Below are 18,207 nucleotides of genomic sequence, written 5' to 3'. Positions count from 1 at the left end.
CACCTTTGAGGCCCTCTGTGAAGGTCTCCTCCAGCAGCCACCAACCACTCCTCAGCCCAATCCACCCACCGACTCGGAATTCCGGAGAGATAGATGACCGCCACCGTGCGGAATGTCAATGCAAGTGTTCGCTTACGAAGCTGCGCCATTTCTGTTGGGTCGAGAGAGGAAAAATCCGTCGTAGCATCTGGGCAAATGGGGGTCAATGGAGTTGCATGATGGACCAACGCGGCAACAATTGCAGACGCCGCAACCAACATCCTCGGGTCCATGCCGGGGACCGAGACGGGGAGACAACGGCCCATCTCATGGCCCAAGGCAGGATTTGCCGCGAGATGGCCAGACGAGTTACTCAATGCGGGCATTACCCGCGTACGCAGCACGCAGCGCGTTGCATTTTGGCCGATCCAACGCCATGTCTCTCGCTAGAGCCAACATCGAAACTCAACGGACCTCTGAAGAGAGGCCTAACTCATCCTAATGCACGGCGCAGTCGGTATGCGAGAATGGCGCGCCAAACCGCAAGGGTTGTCTAGTCTTCCCTGAGGCGCCGGCGCCTATGCAATGCAGGTTGGTTCAGCCCTTTGGGGTCTGCATCATTCAATGATAACGCAACGAGGCGGTCCACCGCAACGTCCCAGAGGGTTGCTTCAAATTTACGCTGCTTGCAGCCACATTGCCGGTTATTCTTGCCCATGCCGTGGCAAATGCACCGTTAGGCCGAATACTGTTAGAAAGCACCGACGTTGCACGATGGGATCATGTCCAGACCTGGAAATGCCTGCGTCGGGGTGGAGCTCCGGGCGCGGTCCGGATGGAAGGGGGCTGACCACGAGACCTCTATCACAACGCCCTGGCTCAAGCTTGGCAAAAGAAGAATCGAGAAAAGAAAAGCCACTTTCGAAAGGGAAGAGAGTTCATCGTAGCCGAACTCATGGGAGCCACCACGGGGGTTCTGCTTCCGACTGGCCAGCAGGCGAGTGAGGAAGTCATCCCCGCACCATTGGGTTGGGATGGGATCGCTGGAGCGGTTCCGACAATCTGTCTAGCGCTGTGATATACTGAAACGACGCAGCAGGCATAGGGGCTGTCACCACGCTAAAATGGCCGCTGGGACGAGAATCCCTGGCGGATTAATGTCCACGGGCTTGGGAACTGTGGAGGGATCATGGGCCATGGCAAGAAGAGCCTTTGCGTCGTCAGATGACGAGGATGAAAAGCAAAGCTAAGTTTGCTCACCGGCATTTCCATGTTGATGTGCACATTCGCGATTGCGTGGAGGGGTGGGCTACGTAGGTAGCTGCGCCTGTATGCCTGCTGGTCCACAAATTGTGTCGTCTTGGGAGATGATCCCCGATCGATCATATTAAGCCACAATGGAGACTCCTCGGGGGTCGGGTTCCTTCTGCTTGCCTGCCCATGCTCATACGTCTTGGCTCTCAAGAAAATGGGCGAGCCAACAAGCCAAGGCCGCCCGCTGCAAGTCTCATTCATTGATTCCGCCCGTCCAATGTTAGAATCCCATTACCGAAGATGGCAAAAGCAAGCTCTCTTGGCCCGCTATCACCAGGCGTGATCACGTTGTCACATTTACGTAAATGAGACAAGAGGAAACGAGGCTCTGGTGTTGTTGGGAATAATTCCGGGACAAGATCAGATGCCCAGATGGCGGGCAGAGAGAGTGTCTTGGACGGATGCCCTGACACAGACCACAGAGACGGCCGCGCTGGGGATGGGATCCACTCTGCCGCCCGGTTTAGTGGAGCCACCGGTTTGTTTTAGCGTCTCCAAAGCCGCCGGGACCAGACTGCCGGGTTCATCAACGCCGGGCGCTCACTGGCCCGTCCCATGCTCCACCGCTCAATGGCGGCAAACCTCAGCACCCACCCTTTCCAGCTTCTTCCCACCACGCAAGGCGCAAGGCTTCGGCGGGCGGGCTACGCTGTAGCGAGTCCCAAATCGACGGGATCCTGGGATGGGACCTGCGCCGGCTCGCCTGGACCTGGGGGGCTGACTTAGTAGGGGGACGGCGGCGGCCTCTCCAGCGGCCACGGCGGCCACGGCGGGCTGAGTGTCAAAAGGCTTGTCGATTCAGGGCAGGGTCGGTTTGGCGTCAGCTTCAGGATCAGGTAATAATTGCTGGCGAGGCATTGTTGTGCTGGCTGTTTTACACCGACCAACAACACAACAATACCGATGGCGAGGGCGAGAGCCAGGGGCTCGGCAGGGCATGTCAAGACAGGGCCAGCAGCCTGGTCGAGCAATCGGTCACAGGCAGCGGGCTGGGCCGACACAGAAAATCCGACATCTCTGCGAAGTAGTATTTGTCAACTGTTCTCGCTGCCCGCGATGCCGGTGGAGGGTACGGATGCAGCATTATTGGCCAGCGCAGCACCTAGATGGCCGTTGACGTTGACGAACGAGACGGGAACGGGGCGCGCAGCCAATGTAGCAAAAAGAGTCAAAGAGTCATCATCGTGCAGCACGCCCAGGCTGACGGTTCAGGCTGAATGTAGTGAACACCGGTGCGCCAGCGACGCAAAAGCATCACATTTCATGGGACTGAGCTGAGGCATCACAGGCCGAGATGCCATCGCATTGGCAACCTGGACTGCGCAGGGTTCAATCCGTTGGTGGAAGCGAGGGCATCCCCCCCTCTTGGACCTCCCCCCACCTGGTTTAAGCGCCGACGCCTGTCCGCTTTGGATGCAGCCCCACGGGTTGGATGCTAGGGGCATGGAGAGCGATGGAGAAAGGGCTTCCCCATCCTCCACCACTTGACGCCCAGCCGGGCTGTGATTGGGCTGATGCAAGGCCCGGCGCGTGGGAGGTCGGAAGGGAGGGCCAGGTAACGCGCAGGTGCAGAGCCTGACCTCCCTGGGTGATGGAGGATTCACGACGGGGCAAGGGTCCGGGGGCGTGAGATGAGAGGGAGACGGCGAGCCAGAGACAGACGGACAGACGGACAGACGGACAGAGACAATGACAAAAAGCGCGTTTGGACCGTAAAGAGCCGGGCCCAGGTCAGAAGTAGTCGGTGGGTGTGAGACGGGAATTGTTGGTAGGGTGTGGGTTGTGCCATCCCATCCCCTCCATCCATATCTTACACGTCCGTCCAATCCACGATCCGCTCATCCATCCAGCCCGGAGGAGGGTGTCTTTTTTTCGGTGTGTTGTAGCCTTCGCATTCGCTGGCCTCTGTGATTACCCTTGAGACGATATTTCTAATCCATTGAATCATCAATCCTCGGTCATTGACTCAAATACTTCCATGATAATTGTTAGCTGTGCTTCTAGGCATGCTGTGGGGGCCAAATCAGCGGCATTCACAAAACGGCCGGGTTGCATTGACCACACCCAATCCCTCCCACCAAAGGGGAGACGACTAATGTACCACCCAGGTCGGCAAGGCAGGAAACTGCCACAGCGGGAAAAGGGCATCTCTCCGTCAAGCAGACGCCACGCGATAGTGGGAAACAGGAAACGGACAGGCACACAGCTCGTAGCCGCTCCATCCTCCTCCCCTCCATCCACTCGTCCTCCCACATTCACATCCACGCGCAAGCCCCCTTCCATCCCATCTGGCTCGCCCGACGTCAGTCATGAGAAGCCCGCCAATGAGGGCTCTGGAGAATCCAGCTATCAGCTCTTTTCCAAAAGAAAAAAAAAATGTCCAACCGAAAGCCTTTTCCCTTGCAGCATTGCTGTCGTCGACCGGGCCGTCAGCCAACGGGAACCTCTGATAGCACGGTCCTACTACAACCTCACTGTAGTGCTCGCAGCAGCGTGTAAGATTGATGCGGCCCTCACGATCAGTGCCCCCCCCCCCCTGGCCCCATCTCATCCCGATCCCCCCCTTCTGCGTGACTCCGTCGTCTACTAGTTCTGGCGAGCTGCGTCTGTTTTGCCCACCTGGTCCACCGTTCCAGCAGCACAACGCACACCTGCCCCCAGTGCCTCGCTGGACCTGTCACTGGGCGAGCCTTAGCCGCAGAGCCCCTCCTGGGCGTTGGTTAGTCGCAGCCTGTTCTGCATTGCGTCTACTGTCGCACCCACTTGTCGCACCCACTTATCGCACCCACTTTGACCGTCTGTTCTTTGCTGCGTACCTAGGTTAGGTAGGTAGTATGTTTGCGTCTGTGTATGCCTCTGTGTATGTCTGTGTCTGTGTCTGTGTCTTTGTCTTTGTCTTTGCCTGGTGGTTCTATCCCGCTTCCCACGCCCCTCTTTGACACCCCTCAACACTGCCCACACCATATCCACATCCACATCCACCTCCACATCCACTCCCAAGCTACCAAGCTGCCAACTGCCAACTGCCAACTGCCAACTGCCAACGCTCACTCCAGCCAAACTCACGGCCTTCCCGCATCCATCCCATCGCCGTTCTTACACGGCACGCCCAACGCGCTTCCCTGGTCGGCTCCATTCTAGCTTCATGCCCGTGTTTCTTCCCTCCTTCCAAACTCGTCAACAACATGGCTTGATAACAAAGCGGTCGGCTTCCCTCCAATCCCAAGCGCTTCTTTAGGTCCCGCCGCGCCAGTTCTCGCGTCCCGACAAGCGCAGGTCGCAGCTACGGCCGCCCCTCCACAACACTCAAGCACGCCAGCTAGCTACTGCTCCTACAGCTGCTGAATCCGTCTGGACGCCATCCCATCCACCTGCAGTGGTCATCCATCGCGCAAACCACCTGTAGGGCCGAGGTACCAGCTGCTACCCTTCCCCGCGTTCTGCGCAGGGGCTCCAGTAACAAAGAATACGGAGCACGCACTCTACCCACGTCGTAGGTAGGCACGGACTCGACCGGACTATACCGGACTCCTGCAGCATTCGACAAGGGAGGGACTCTCTCTTCCTGGTCTTCCTGGTCTTCCTGGCCTTCCTGTACCGTCGTTCACTCTTCCTGGTACCTACCTTGGTACTCAACTCACTTCTCCGTCCGTCCTGAATCGACAGGGGGCCGCTTGCTCGCCCAACCCCTGGCCTGCCTGCGTCTGCCTCGCTTCAACCGCGCCGCCACTCACTCGCTCACCCACTCGCTCACTCTTTAAACCTGCCGCCCTCCGTCTTTCCCATTTTCGACCCGCGACTCGCAACCCTGCGACCTCGATCTGCGACCTGGAGCCCCCTTCCACCCAAGCTAGCTTCCCCTGCTGGAAGCTTGCGGTGCTCCCCTCCCAAGGCTGGTCCCTTCTTCACCTTTCTCTTGTCTGAGCTCCTCAATTCTTTCCCCTCCGTCGCCTTGAGCAGCCGCCAGACCTCGACCCGCCTCCCACACCACCCGGCCTCACCACCACTGGCCTGCATCAACATCCTTCTTTTCGGCCGTCCCTGCTCGTCGCGCATGACTCTATTGTCGACCTCGTTCTCCAGCTCCGCCTCGTAGACTCCGCATTCAAGAATCCGCAAGGCATTCTTGTCGCTGTGCTCTAATCCGAGGCTCGAGCTCCCCGCCGACACCCATCTCCATTCAACGGCGACCTCTTGTCGCCACTCGATATATCACATCACAGCTCCCGCCATGGCCCTCGAAGCTCCCTTAAGGTCATCGACTGGGAATCTTCAATTCCGTTTTCCTGGTCATCATAGAGACATGTCTGCCCCTTCCGAAATGGATGGCTTTCGCTCGCCTTTCAGAGTCGTGTATGCGCACCACTCCACACCTTGACCTAGGTCCAAAGCTCTTGCTAACAAGCTCGCCAGCTCCTCGCCTCCTGCAGTGACCGACTCGGCCTCCCTCCGGCCCATCTCCGCAAATCGAATGTCGGCCAACACCATGAATATCATGAGCCCTAGCGACATTGTTGGACCATCCCCAGTAACATCCAACGGGACCGAGACAACAGAAATAGAGGATGATGCCTCGGAAGATGTCCATCAGGAAACCAACAGCACCAATTCAGGCCGCCGGTCCGAGGTACGTCTACCTGGCGAAACCATACCGCATCTCAAATCACTAACCAACCTCCATCGCAGCTCTGGATGCTATCCACCAACCTACAAGACAGTGTGCGCCAGCCTAGCAGCGAGGAGGCGGTCTCAGTAATTCATGCCCCTGAGAGTTTTGCCGCTTGGGTGCGCCTCGATTCCATCTTCTTGGTCTAAACCACATGGCTAATTCGGATAGGTATCCTCTGAACCTATCGCCAAGCAGAATGAACCCAGTGCAAGGGAGTCGCCCAAGGCAGATGCGACCACCCTGGATGCTCTGAATGGCACACCAGAGAAGGTTGGTCAATTCGTAATGCATCTTCACCTGCCTATATACTGATTGTCCCTCAGACATCTGGACAACCAGCACGCATTTCTACCGATGTCAACCCCGTGCGGTACAACCTAGACAGTGCCACACCCCGCGCACAGGACCTGCAGTCAATGATAGATGATGGTAGTCGGATGCGGTCGAGCAGCACCAGCAGTCTTGAGAGTATGTTAGTTCTAGGTCCTCGAAACTGAGAATGCTAACCATCGGCTAGAAATCGATGAGCAGACCGAGGCCGAGGGAGACGACGAGGACTACGCCTCCGAGATGATGCCAGTGCCCCGAGAGGAAGACGAGATTAATGCCTTACGAAGCGCCCTCCAAGAATGCTGGACTCTCTGCAACACCCTGGCCAATTTGAGCTCGATTCATCGTGCTCGAGTCTTCAATAATTCCGGTATTCCCGACGCCCATGAGAAGGCCTGGAAGACGTGTTGGAAGCTCTGCCAACGACTCTACGATAATCGAGACGAAGATACGACTTCATTTAATGTCAGGGTGAATCTCGACCTTTGTCGTGACTTCTGCCAAGCTCTCTTTGATGTCCGGGATCGAAATGATCCCACTGCAGACTCTGTATTGCGTGTCAGCTTCGAGCTGAACAACCAGTTAGTACCATCTCCCTGAGACTGGTACGTATACTAATGTTCCCAAAGCCTATATAGCGCCCAAGACAGTCGCAACCTCCCTGAACAGTTCAGAGAGAGGACGTTGGACTTTTACATCACCTTGTGCCATCGGCTTATGAAGCAACGCAGCGACTTCGTCGACGAGACTGATCAACTACTACGGGCATGCTGGGCCCTCGCGGAGATGCTCTTCAATATTCGACAAAATAAGCGCGACGGCAGACCACCAGATGAGGAGCTCTTGGGCTCAGCAGTCCAAGCCTGTTGGGATCTCTGTGACATATTCAGGGATGGCTGGACACAGGTGCGACCAGACAGGCAGACCCCACGACCGAGCCAAACGGGCTTTACCCCCCACCAAGCCATTGATCAAAGTGGCCGCCAGAGCCAAGCCTCGAACCGATCTTCGATCCATTCCAAGCGTGAGAGCGTCAAGAGCGGACGCCAGGAAGAAAAGCCGCGGAAGCCACCGCCAGTTCCCGAGACGCCTGTGACCGAGTTCGAGGACACGCCCATTTCCCCTCAGAGCCACTCGCCCCAGATGCCCAACATTCTCGTCCTGGGAACTCCCAGCGAGAACAGTCGAGGCGGGCGATGGTCCAGCAACGCCTCCAACTTGTCGGGTTATTCGAAAACCAGTGCCAGGACGTCGAGCACCGCAACGACGACGGCCGCATCCGAGGACGCAAACGTGACGAGGGCAAAGGTTCTTGTGCTCCGGGCTGCCATGAACCTCGGTTTCAATCGCGATGCCATCGCCGACCCCAAGTCTGCAGCAGCAGCGCTCCAGCATTTCGTTCAGGATCTGCCGATCGGGTCCTTCGGTGCTCAGATGGCCCATGCCACGCTATTATCACAATACAAGAACTCCGTCCTCATGGACACCATCATCCCACGTCACCACTCTCTACCAATCCGGGGCAAGCGAGTGTCGGCTCAGGAAATGGCAAAGAGTATTCACACCATGATTAAGAGTTCGCAAAGATACTCTTACCTCCGCGAGCTGTTCCGCTTTGTTTTCCAGTTCCCACTGGAAGAGGTGGAGACACGCCGAAACATCAGTATCGTGGTCTAGGGGGTGACTTTGCCTCCGACCTTCGATCTGGTCGAATATTATTACTTTCTTCTTCTATTTTTCTTTTTTTGGACAACAAATGTTTGTCCACTGGTTAACGTTCACCTCCCGTATCCCCTTTCTAGATTTTAGCGCGATGGGTTGGTGGGAGGCCTAGCCTTGATTTGACTACGTATCATATGAGAACAGATGGCACGACACATGAAGAGAGCGGAAGATATTTTTTGAAACATTTAAAGAGATTTTAGCGGCGGTCTATTCGTTTCTAAATGCACTAGATACCCTGTTGGAAGGATCAGGCGCCACATAGGCAGAGCAAACGAAGGAAGAAGTGGGCGGATAAGTCTCAAAAGGGGGCGCCGAGGGATGGGGAGAGGGAACCATTCTATAGTCACTCACTGGTGAACAAGTCCTTTTTGGTTGGATGTAACAGATCACAGGCGATATTTTCGGGGAGAGCACCGATGCTCGATTGGGAGGATTATTTATCCAAATTCGCTGAAGTCAGATTTATCCCTATGACCTTATCACTCAGAGTTTCCTATCCTTATCATCGAATGTTCCTAGTTCTTGTCCCTTTTCCTTGTTCCCTATGTTCCTTGTTCCCTATGTTCCTTGTTCCTTGTTCCCTGTTCCTTGTTCCTTGTTCCTTGTTCCTTGTTCCCTCTTCCCTGTTTCCTGTTCCCTCTTCCCTCTTCCCTCGTCCCAATGCACCGCTCCTTGCAAGCAAACCAACTACCCTTCTGCGGACAAAACAAAAGAAGAAGAGAAAATCAAATCAAAATCAAAATCAAAATCAAAGAACCAATATGAAACAGTCTTTCAAATAGCACCGCTCAGCTTCTTGGGCACAGCAGGTGTCTGGGGACCATCCTCCGGAGGCGTAGCAGTATCCTCGCGCTTCAGGGGTGGCAGAACGCACATTTCGTCTAACAGCTTCGGGTCGATCGTATCGAGGTTGACAGCTTCGTTCTGGGCTTCGTGCGGCTCAAATCCAGGGTGCAGCGCCGTCACTGACGAGACTTGCTCCAAAGCAAACTCATCGGGTGTACTGTGGACGAAGAACTCGTAATCGGCAGCGTCAAAGTGGCCTGTTAGCACATCGTCTAAGTTGGGTTGGTGGCTCGACTTGAGTCCAGAGGTCTGAGTGCTTACGACATCTCGCGTGGTTGCGGGCGAGGCTGGGGCCATGTTGGTTGTGTTGAAAGACGGCGAGGCCTGCACCATAGAGGGGTTGGGGAGAGCATTAGTGGTGGGAGGGTTGCTAGCAAGTGAGGCCGTCTCGATGTGTGCGGTCTGGGTGTTCGGGCTGAGAGAAAACATTGCAGGCTGGGTTTGAGGTTGCTGCTGGGGTGGGTTTTGGTGATGTTGAGGCGGGTTGTGAGGTTGGGGAGACGAATATTGGTTCCAATCCAGTGTGCGCTTCGTCTGTCGCGCCGCGATCATTTGCTGCATCGGTATCTGCTGACTCTTCCGAAACTCCTCGACTTGTCTAGATTGCGGACCGGCGCCGTAATACGGTACGGTGGCGGGTTGGGGATTAATTGCGGAAGCGTCGTTGGGAGGAGACAGGAGGTCGGCTGACTGGTTTTGCATGTACCGACTATACTGCTGCACCGCTTGGACTGTAGGTCTGGATCGAGGAGCTTGAGCTGGAGGAGGGTAGTGAGGTGGTGAAGCCAACTGTGGTGAGGGAGCAATGGACTGCTGCTGCTGAGCGGTTCGAGTGGTGTTTTGAAGAGGCAATTGATTGAAGGCGGGTGCGTAAGCAGATGGCGCAGCAGAGGATCGTTGAATAGGTTGGAGGTCGGTGATGCCACCAAGGGCTTGAAGCTCCGGGTTATTGCTGTCCCAAGCAGTCATCATCTGATACTCGCCGCCGTTGGAGACGTGGTCTTGCTGCTGGTAGGAGATGGGCTCGTTCGTAGGAACCGCAACGGGTGGCGCCATGGCGTGGGTGAAGTCTTCTAGCTCGGTCTTTGGAGCCGTTGGCTGGTGGTAGTTCTGCGACGGTGAAGCCTGTGGCATCATTGAAAGCTGTTGAGCGTTGAGAGGCTGGTAGAGAAGCGGCTGAGGATGTGCCTGAGGGCCTGGGTACTGTGGCACACTCCACAAGATATTGTCCGACCCGTGAGCGAGGCTGTCGGGGATCACCTGCGGCTCAGGTGCAAAACCTTGTTCCGAGCTATTCTCCCCGAAGCACGAGAAGGCGTTGGCCGAGTCGTGGGCAGCTTTACTCTCTTCGAAGCCGGGGAAGGGACTGGCTTGGTTTGAGGCTCTGTTGATTTCGAAGGATGGAAAGGGATGGGCTTGGTCGCGGCCGGCGCTGGTGGTGGGGAGTCAGATGGCGGTTGAAGAGGAGGAGAGGGCGTGTCAACATACCCGTCATCCATCTGCTTCCTCTTGTTGCTGTGTTTGTTGTTCTTGTTCATACTGGAGTTGATCGCCGCGGTCCTGCAAGAAGGCATCTGTTAGCATGATCCTGCTGTGAACAAGGGAAGAGAGCGTGAACATACCCGTATTTGGGATCCTTTCCATACTTGTTCTTGACATAGCGAAGCTGGTTCGGCGTGAGGGGCTTGCCGAACTCCTTGTCGTAGGCCTCACTGATCTCCGGCCCCTTTGCCTCGTTGATGAGCAAATCGAGTATAAACCGGATTTCCTGTTCTGTGTAGACATTTTGGCCGACCATGATGGCTAGCCTGCGACGAGGAATGCGTGATGAGCACTTGTAGTGTTGAGCGATGTCTCAGGGTGGCGGAACGAGTTGGTGAAGAGGAAAAAAAAAGGTGAGTTTGAAGGTGAGGTTGAGACTGAGGTCCAGGTAGGACAATCGTGAGTGGTTGTGTTCGGCACTAACACAGTGAGCAGAGGGAGGTGGTGTTGAGTGCTGCCGCTAGTGTAAGCGGTTGTAAGCAAGAGTGATAGCAACGAAATGCGAGTGGTAGCAACCAAATGCTAGGAACATGAAAATTAGAAGATCAAGAAGAGCAAAAGAATTAGAAGAACAAAAGACAGATCCTTGCTCAGTTAACACCTTTTAATATCAGTTGGAATACTGCGCAATCTCCCAAGCAGTGAACGACGAAGTAGTTGGATTGTCCCAGGTCTGACACTGAGCTTCAAGCCGCAGGGAATTGGAAACGACACAAAGGTGCAAGACACCCGCGCGCCGCGATGCGCTGGGAGAGAAGAGGTGGCGAATAGGTTCTTGTGACTTAGGAAAGTGAAGAGGAGAGCAACGAGCAAGCAGCAGTGAGTAGAGAAAGAAGTGCATAAATACCTTCCTTCACGACCTCATTTGGGAGGACAGGCGGGTGCTCGCAGTGAATCAGGGGCGGTTCATGAATGGCAGAGACCGGTAGAGCCACAATGGTGGGATACAATGAGGCCAGAGAATAGGAGGGTGCACGTGAATAGAGGACGTGACAGCGCAGGCGAGACAATCCGTGATAAAGGTGCCATGTCCCAATGGAGCGGCGGTATTATTACGGTTGAGCAGGCGAAGAACAATACGAGCCGCTTTGGGCAAGCAGTGGGAATAGGAGGTGACTCGTCTAACCAGTGTATTGTTGCCCATCTATCTATCTTGTGACATGCATGACTCCGCCTGTCTACATCTATGCCGCTGTATCAATGCCATTGTGCTTCTCCCTCTCTTTCCAAAGCGTCTATTGTCTAATTGTCTAGTAATCGCAAGTCGCAGGGGTTCCATATCTCGTATCTCGTGTCTATCTCTCCGCGCAGTGATTTGCTCCTTTTTCTCAATGGCCCGCCAAGCCCTCACGACATCTCGTCACTGACATCAGTCAGCGGCGACCCGCCGCGTGAGAAAATGCCCAGCCAGCACTTGACCTGGCCAGCGTTCTCATCCTGGACCCAGTCATCTTGGCCGGCGAGCTCGTCCTCCTCCTCGCAGAAGAGCGGCGTCTCCAGGTCCATCATGGCCTGCTTGAAGGCCTCCAGGAGGCGCACGGTGGTGGCGTCGCGCTTGGGCACCATGACGACGGCACGCGACTCTGATCCCAGGGCGAGGTGATCGCAAATGGCTGAGGCGAGGAGCGCTGGGTGGTCGTCGTCGTACATGGGGTCGGCTGCCAGGACAATCTAGAGGTTTGGAGTCAGAGAAAGTGTTCATGTCACGATGTGTGGTTTGTAAGGGTCAAGAGACCACGGCGGGGACGTACCTTGAACTGATACAATTCTCCAAACAATGCTTGGTCGATCTCATCTTCGCTGCCGCCCCAGGTCAGGGGTCCAACTTTCAGGGAACCACCACGAGCCTCAATCAGACTCTCGTTCTTGGAAGCATTGTCCCTCAAATTTGGCACGATATTTGGCAGGTCGCTCAACGCCACGGGGACCTTCCAGAGCGCAGCCGCCGCGAGTCCAAGCAGGCCTGTTCCGGAACCCAGTTCGAGAACATCAGGACGGGGTTGTCCCAGAGTCTCGTCGAACAGCCGGAACAGCGACGTCTCGGCCAGCTTGGGCAAATGCTGGGAGAGAACATAGGACGAGCCCCAGGTCTTGAAGCCGAGCGAATCACCCGTCAGCGCCGGTTCCCTGATGACGAGCTCGAAATCCTCCGCCGTAGCCGTCTCTCCATCGAAGGGCCAGCGTCGGATAACTTCGCCCATGGCGGTGCGACCGCACCTCTCAGACATGCGCTTGCTAGCCTGCGTCCACAAAGCCTCCTTCTCGTCGTCATCCTCGATCCAGACGAGTTGACTCTTGATGATGGAGGAGAGATAGCGCGTGACCTCACCCTTGCGCTGGCTGGCGAGGGACTCCTGCTCGGCGGCGATGTCGGAGCGGCGGCGCTTGTGGTTCCAGATGGGCGGGCTGAGCTCGAGGCTCTGGAGGATATCGACCAGCTCGGTGTAGCTGGGGCGCTGCCACATCTGGGGGAAGTCTTCAACGGCGAGAACCATGGTGAGGATGAGAGCCCGTCGGACTCTCGGGGACGAGGTTGAGACGGGAGTAGAAAATGAGAGAGGGACTCAGTCCAAAAGTGAAGGATAAGAATGTGAAAATGGTCGGGAAATAGGAAGCAGAGAGGGGATCTCGTCAACTGCGCTCACAGAAGAGAGCACCTTTTAAGCACTCATCTTGGGCGACGATGATTTGAACTGTATGAGATTGGCGTCTTATCACTCACTCACCCACTCTGCAGCAGTAGCTTCCAGCAAGCGGATCGCACGCAGAAAGTAGTACAGAGTAGTGCTAGTAGTAAACCAGTATGGGGAAAACAAGTCCGGGGGGAAGAAGAGCCTCAGCGAGCAAGCGGAGAAGAGGGACCCTTGAAATACAAGTCACGGCTCACTCACTTGTCGGTGTGTTTCGTGGGCCCCCATTCGCACTAAAACCAACAGCAAGTGGCAACTCGAGGCTGACGGTCCCAAGGTGGAAAAATTTCCGTTAGGGTAACGGGCAAGTTTTTTTAGGGGCGAAGCGAAGATTCAGGCGAGTCTGACAGGGGACAGGGGGTCACCGTTTCTCAGCCACAGAGCCAGTTTCTGTCAGAGGGAGGCGCACCGCCACAGGCACAAAGCAGGTGCAGGCCGGTGCAGGCAACGCGCAGGTGCACATTCGCACAGGCTGGCGGCTGGCGGCTGGCCCGGCGATCGCCGCGTCTCCCACGTGGCCGGTAAGGAGCCAGTCCGGGTGCAACCCCCCCGCTGCCCTCCCGATTGGTCAGCCTTGATCGTTTTCCCACGCCCCAAGGTCCCCTCTGTATTTCCCCTGTCTATCATCGTCATTGGAGTCATGAACCAACATGACGTGATGCGTCGACTCCTCATCGCAGCTGCAAACTAGGTACAGGCATGAGATTCCGATTGTGCTAACAACTCTACAGTCAGTCACTCCCGTACTCACTCGATCACGTCAAGTCCCACATCTCTGCCCACCCGCAAAGCACATGCCCCTCCCCTCCGGATCGCCAACTCCCTAGCCCGCACCAACTCCAGCGCAAACTCCACCACCAAGAACTTGCAGCTCTGCCAGTCCTCACCAACCGCACCACCTCAGCGCTTGACAGCTGCAGCATCCCCACCGCGTGCCGGAACCACGTCCGAGCCATTCCGCTTTCCCCCGCCGGCGCCGCTTGCGCGACCTCCTCAGCTGGCGCATCGGGGGCCGGCTGATGGCTTCGTGCGCCGAGCACATCTCCCGCGTCGCACGAACTGCCCGTTCGTCCAGAGCCATTCGCGCAGCAACCCGGCTCAGACGCCGTGTGACGGATGCATGTGATGCTGCCGGGGCGCCGATAGCTGCGCATTGAAAATCTTCATCGCATCGCCAAGGCTGTTGTACCACTGCTTCATCGTGATGCGCACCGGCAATCGGACCCCTCGGCCCGAGACCATCTAACTCTCTCTCTGCCCCCTCTTCGTGATTTTTATTGCTCTCGGTATTTTCTTCTGCCCCGGAAGACGGCGCCCGGTACCGTGAAGACCGTTCATGTCTCGGCGGCGACAACGGTTCCCACCCCCGCAGCGGGGAATAGTAGCGCGGTACATGTCAGTATTCATTCAGTTTTTCGTCAGTGAGTCGAAGTCAGTTGCATTTGGTCAGTGGTATCCCGGAACATCTCGCTCGGCAGGAATCCCAGTCCATTTTCCGGGCTATTACTTGTTCGAGATCAAATCGTCGCTCCTAACTTCGCCAACTAAACCTCTGGGTCGAGACTTTGCCGGTTTGAAGTCGGCTAACCATGAACATGTATTTCCAACCCCAACTTTATTCGATTTGCTACGCTTCTTGTGCCCATGCCTTCTTCTTTTTTCTTTCCATTTCCGTCACCAGATTTGTGTACACAGGTCGGTAGAAACGGACAATAAAACTCATCGCCAGTTTTGCTTTGTTGTTGCATGTGCCCCACATTTGTGATGCATCAAGTGGTGAATGGCTCAACAAACCAACTTGCTACGTTGTCGCGGGATTCAATGTCATTCAGTGTCCGCTAATGCATTTTTGCTATTACCTAATATTCACGAAGTTTATGTACTCCGATATTCTATTGTCTGTGATGAAAATAATACTGTACCGGAACCTTAAGACATCCTGACGGAGGCAAATATTAACCATTAAGCGAATGTACAAAAACAAACTCATTCACACCCACTCTCGATAGTTTCGCTGCAGCATGTATTCGCTGAAAATAGCAACAAATACTAAAAACCTACCCAACTGTACGTGTCTCAACGACAACCGTCATAAAATTCCGCTGCATCGTCCCCTCCCATCTGCAACCCAACTCAACGTTTCTACCCTACACCGGATGATTTGCCGAGCTCAGCGTCAGATCATTCGCTGACCCGTAGGTGGGTCTAGGCCTGGCAATCTGCGCCAACCCCTGGGAGCTGGGCATCCCCCAGACCACATGCCGTCACATGCGTTTCGTCTCACCTCATCACCGGTCTTGTTCCAGCGCAGAGGGAACCATTACGTCTCTATGTTCCATTCAAGTCACGGCATTTGTTTATTCATTCGATCTTTCATTCAACAATTGCTGTATTTCTTTGCCTTTGCCTGCCTGCCTGCCTATTCTAGCCGTGTGGCGGGTAGTGTGGTATCAAAACGACCAATTCAAATCAAACGAGCTCTGGTGACCACACCGTAGAAGCTCTCATCCTGTAACATGCAGATCCCGTTTCCCCTGATGCAAATGCGAATTCAAAGCAAGGTTCATGATGCTGTTGCGTCCTCGCCCGAAATATCCTTCCCCCACCCACATTACCACCTTCGTTCAGGCCTTGCTCGGAGGGCACTCCTGATAAATCTCCATCTTCATCATCTGCAGCTTTTCCCTCATGTCCTTGAGGCGTCCTAGCCTGTCCTTCGGGGGGTTGCTCAACGCCGAAATTTCATAATGTAATGTCTCGTACTTTTCGTAAACCGACTTGAAAGTCCGTGCCTTGTTCACCAGTTCTTCCGAAAGTCTCGAGACGGCTGCTCGCTTAGGCGGTGGCGGCTTGCCGTCTCCATCCATCATCTTGCGCTTCTTGACCAGCGGGGCCCGGGGTGCCTCGTTTTCGAGATCAGACGCGTTGGTTGGTGGGGAAGAAGCCAGGGGTGATGACTTCGTGGGCGACGTGTTCTTGCTCTTGTGCGATGAAGCGGTGCCAGTGCTGCGAGAGTTTTGGCTGGCATCCGATGGGCGGTGCTTCAGTCGTGGTGGGGCAGGCAGTGGCTGCTTGGGCTTGATGCGCTTCGACAGAGGAGTTCCGGAGCTCGAGCTCGAGTCGTCATCACGAGGTCGCTTCATTGCCTGTTGCTTGATGGGCTCCCTGACCACTGGCCGAGGCTTGGCGATTACCGTATCCTTTGTCTTCGTGACGGGGACGGGTTTGGGCTTAACAGGTGCGGGAGCCTCATCTCCCGAGGAGTCTGAATTCAGAATGATCTCCTTGGAGAGAATTCTGCCCCCATTGGCCTTGCTTGCCGTCGGTCGGGCTTTGGTAGGCGAGGCTTTCGTGACGGCTGGCTTAGGCTTGGAGTTGCCGAGGAGCCGCTTGACCTGGGCCTCTTGACCGCTGACCTTCTTAGACTTGGAAGGCAAAGGATTGGAGGCCGATCTTGACATGTTCTCTGCCACAGCCTTTGGTCGGCTGCCATCCAGAGAACCAGTCTCGTCTCGAGACGATGGGCTGCCGTCCGCCTTCTGCACCTTGATCTTGGGTGGTGGTTGAGAAGGTCCCTTTGCCAAGTTGGCCTGCAGTTTGCTCAAACACTTGCCCTTCCCTCGCTCCTCCTTGGGCAACAACTTCTGCCACTCTGGTTCCGATTCCGACAATCTCTGTTTGTCGTACTGCCGCACCGCGTTATCAATCGCCTTTTGTCGCAGTTCCTGGGTATCATAGTCGTAATTCCAAACGTCAAGCTCCTTCCAATAAGTCTTCTTCATTGCCCACTTCTTGGTATCCGGGAGGTTGTCCGCCACCTTCTCGAGGGTGGTTCTCATGTCCTCCTTCTTGCCGGTCCATTTATTGGTGAGGTACTCGAGAGAGCGATCCTGCACAGCAAGCTCGTGAACCAAGATGACTCTCTGCTCCTTGGCTCGTTCCACATGTTGTTGTGAGGCAGAGAGAGTGGGTGTTGAGGACGGCGAACCTAGTGAGATGTGACCTGGGGACGCGGGTATCGATCGTGGGGCCGAGCTATAGCCTGGAAGCAGCTTGCCCTTGGCCTTTGCAGCGCCTTTCTTCGACGTCGGTAGTTTGCCGACCACGCGAGCCCTGTGTCATCAAATGTCAGTACAGTGATACCAAGCTGAGAAGTAAGTGAGACCGACTTCTCCCGACCAGCTGCGAGAGCAGCCATCTCGTTCTGGAGGACCTCACGATCCGAGTCGAGCCCAGACGGTGTGCTGCTCTTGCTTGTCTTTCCAGCCTTGGGCCGAACGTCGGTATCCCTGTCTGCCTTGTTGGCAGGGGCCTTGGCTGGAGCATTGTTTTTGGGTTTCTGGAAGAGTGACCCAGTATGCGGGAGCTTGACAGCTGTTCGAGTCGAGTCGAATGGTTTCGTCAGGTAGACGTCGTAGGGGTACGGGTCGGAGGGAGGAGAAATGATGTGCGAGTTGGAGCCGTAAATGAAGGTCTAGAGTTGGGCACGAGGGTCAGCCAAGCGTCCGACGACAGACGCGATACAGCCAAGGTGATGCTTTTGGCACACGGTTGCAGGCACAAGCTCTTGAAGCAGAAGGGCTCAACTTACTGGGGTGGAGCCAAGGGAAAGTTGGAGGCCATCGCCACTCTGGACGCATTTGATCATGTCCTCTATGACATTGTCACTAAGCGTCAGAGCGAAGGCCTGCTGTGGCAGCTTGGATCTTTCGCTAGGCGAGCCCTCCAGCTGCCACCCGGCTTCAGGAACCTTGAGAGAGTTCATGCTGGAGGTTGACACGAGCCTGGGTAGGCCGTGGGGTGGGAAATGACGCGGGTATGGAGTGGTGTCGATCAGTGTAGCGCAGGGCGATGCGAGAAGCCGTATCAGTTGATCGAGGTGGGAGCGTCTCGGTGCGTTGGGAAGGTGAGGAAACTCGGGCAATGATTCGAGTTGCCGGTGGAGGAAGGATTTTAAAGGCGGTCGAGACGTGAGGGCGTTGTCACATTGTCATCCAAAGGTGAGTCGAAAGTGAGGCCGCTGTTGTGATGGCTGGTTGGCTGGAGGTGGAGCAGCCAAGGCAAACGAGGGTCCTTCCAGTTAAGGAGGACAAAGGTGAGAGAGAGGCGTCG

The 18,207-nt window shown here is 55.6% G+C and overlaps 5 protein-coding genes across 5 annotated transcripts; 2 read left to right on the top strand and 3 right to left on the bottom strand.

Annotated features, from left to right (window-relative positions):
* Positions 1–1,857: 1,857 nt before the first annotated feature.
* Positions 1,858–2,990, top strand: BGZ61DRAFT_443357 (uncharacterized protein). Its single transcript, XM_046244861.1, has 2 exons — positions 1,858–2,525; positions 2,582–2,990. The coding sequence occupies exons 1-2, from the start codon at positions 2,197–2,199 to the stop codon at positions 2,730–2,732; spliced, it is 480 nt and encodes a 159-aa protein (XP_046109695.1). The 5' UTR covers positions 1,858–2,196; the 3' UTR covers positions 2,733–2,990.
* Positions 2,991–5,524: 2,534 nt separating this feature from the next.
* On the top strand, positions 5,525–7,969 carry BGZ61DRAFT_473573 (uncharacterized protein; the record flags this gene model as incomplete). Its single annotated transcript, XM_046248467.1, has 7 exons — positions 5,525–5,646; positions 5,707–5,920; positions 5,980–6,078; positions 6,131–6,232; positions 6,286–6,430; positions 6,480–6,873; positions 6,922–7,969. The coding sequence occupies 7 exons, from the start codon at positions 5,525–5,527 to the stop codon at positions 7,967–7,969; spliced, it is 2,124 nt and encodes a 707-aa protein (XP_046109694.1).
* An 822-nt stretch (positions 7,970–8,791) lies between these two features.
* BGZ61DRAFT_473572 (uncharacterized protein) lies at positions 8,792–10,661 on the bottom strand (the record flags this gene model as incomplete). Its single annotated transcript, XM_046248466.1, has 3 exons — positions 8,792–10,295; positions 10,352–10,423; positions 10,486–10,661. 3 exons carry the CDS (start codon positions 10,659–10,661, stop codon positions 8,792–8,794), a joined length of 1,752 nt encoding a protein of 583 aa, XP_046109693.1.
* A 1,091-nt stretch (positions 10,662–11,752) lies between these two features.
* BGZ61DRAFT_528167 (putative methyltransferase-domain-containing protein) lies at positions 11,753–12,900 on the bottom strand (the record flags this gene model as incomplete). The annotated part of the gene is made up of 2 exons (XM_046253211.1): positions 11,753–12,076; positions 12,157–12,900. 2 exons carry the CDS (start codon positions 12,898–12,900, stop codon positions 11,753–11,755), a joined length of 1,068 nt encoding a protein of 355 aa, XP_046109692.1.
* A 2,819-nt stretch (positions 12,901–15,719) lies between these two features.
* Positions 15,720–17,860, bottom strand: BGZ61DRAFT_528166 (uncharacterized protein; the record flags this gene model as incomplete). Its single annotated transcript, XM_046253210.1, has 3 exons — positions 15,720–17,208; positions 17,265–17,569; positions 17,687–17,860. The coding sequence occupies 3 exons, from the start codon at positions 17,858–17,860 to the stop codon at positions 15,720–15,722; spliced, it is 1,968 nt and encodes a 655-aa protein (XP_046109691.1).
* Between the last annotated feature and the right edge of the window lie 347 nt (positions 17,861–18,207).

Source organism: Ilyonectria robusta (genome assembly GCF_021365365.1).
Source record: "Ilyonectria robusta strain PMI_751 chromosome Unknown BGZ61scaffold_3, whole genome shotgun sequence".
Taxonomy (NCBI): Eukaryota; Fungi; Ascomycota; class Sordariomycetes; order Hypocreales; family Nectriaceae; genus Ilyonectria; species Ilyonectria robusta.
Note: the sequence above shows the minus strand (reverse complement) of the source record. Positions and strands in the feature narration are given on the sequence as shown.

What these genes read in the sequence shown, in the direction of transcription:
- BGZ61DRAFT_443357 (XM_046244861.1), top strand. Translation starts at nt 2,197, where the DNA reads ATGGCGAGGGCGAGAGCCAGGGGCTCGGCAGGGCATGTCAAGACAGGG. An exon ending in GCTGAATGTAGTGAACACCG is followed by an intron (nt 2,526 to 2,581) that starts GTGCGCCAGCGA and finishes GAGGCATCACAG; the next exon opens with GCCGAGATGCCATCGCATTG.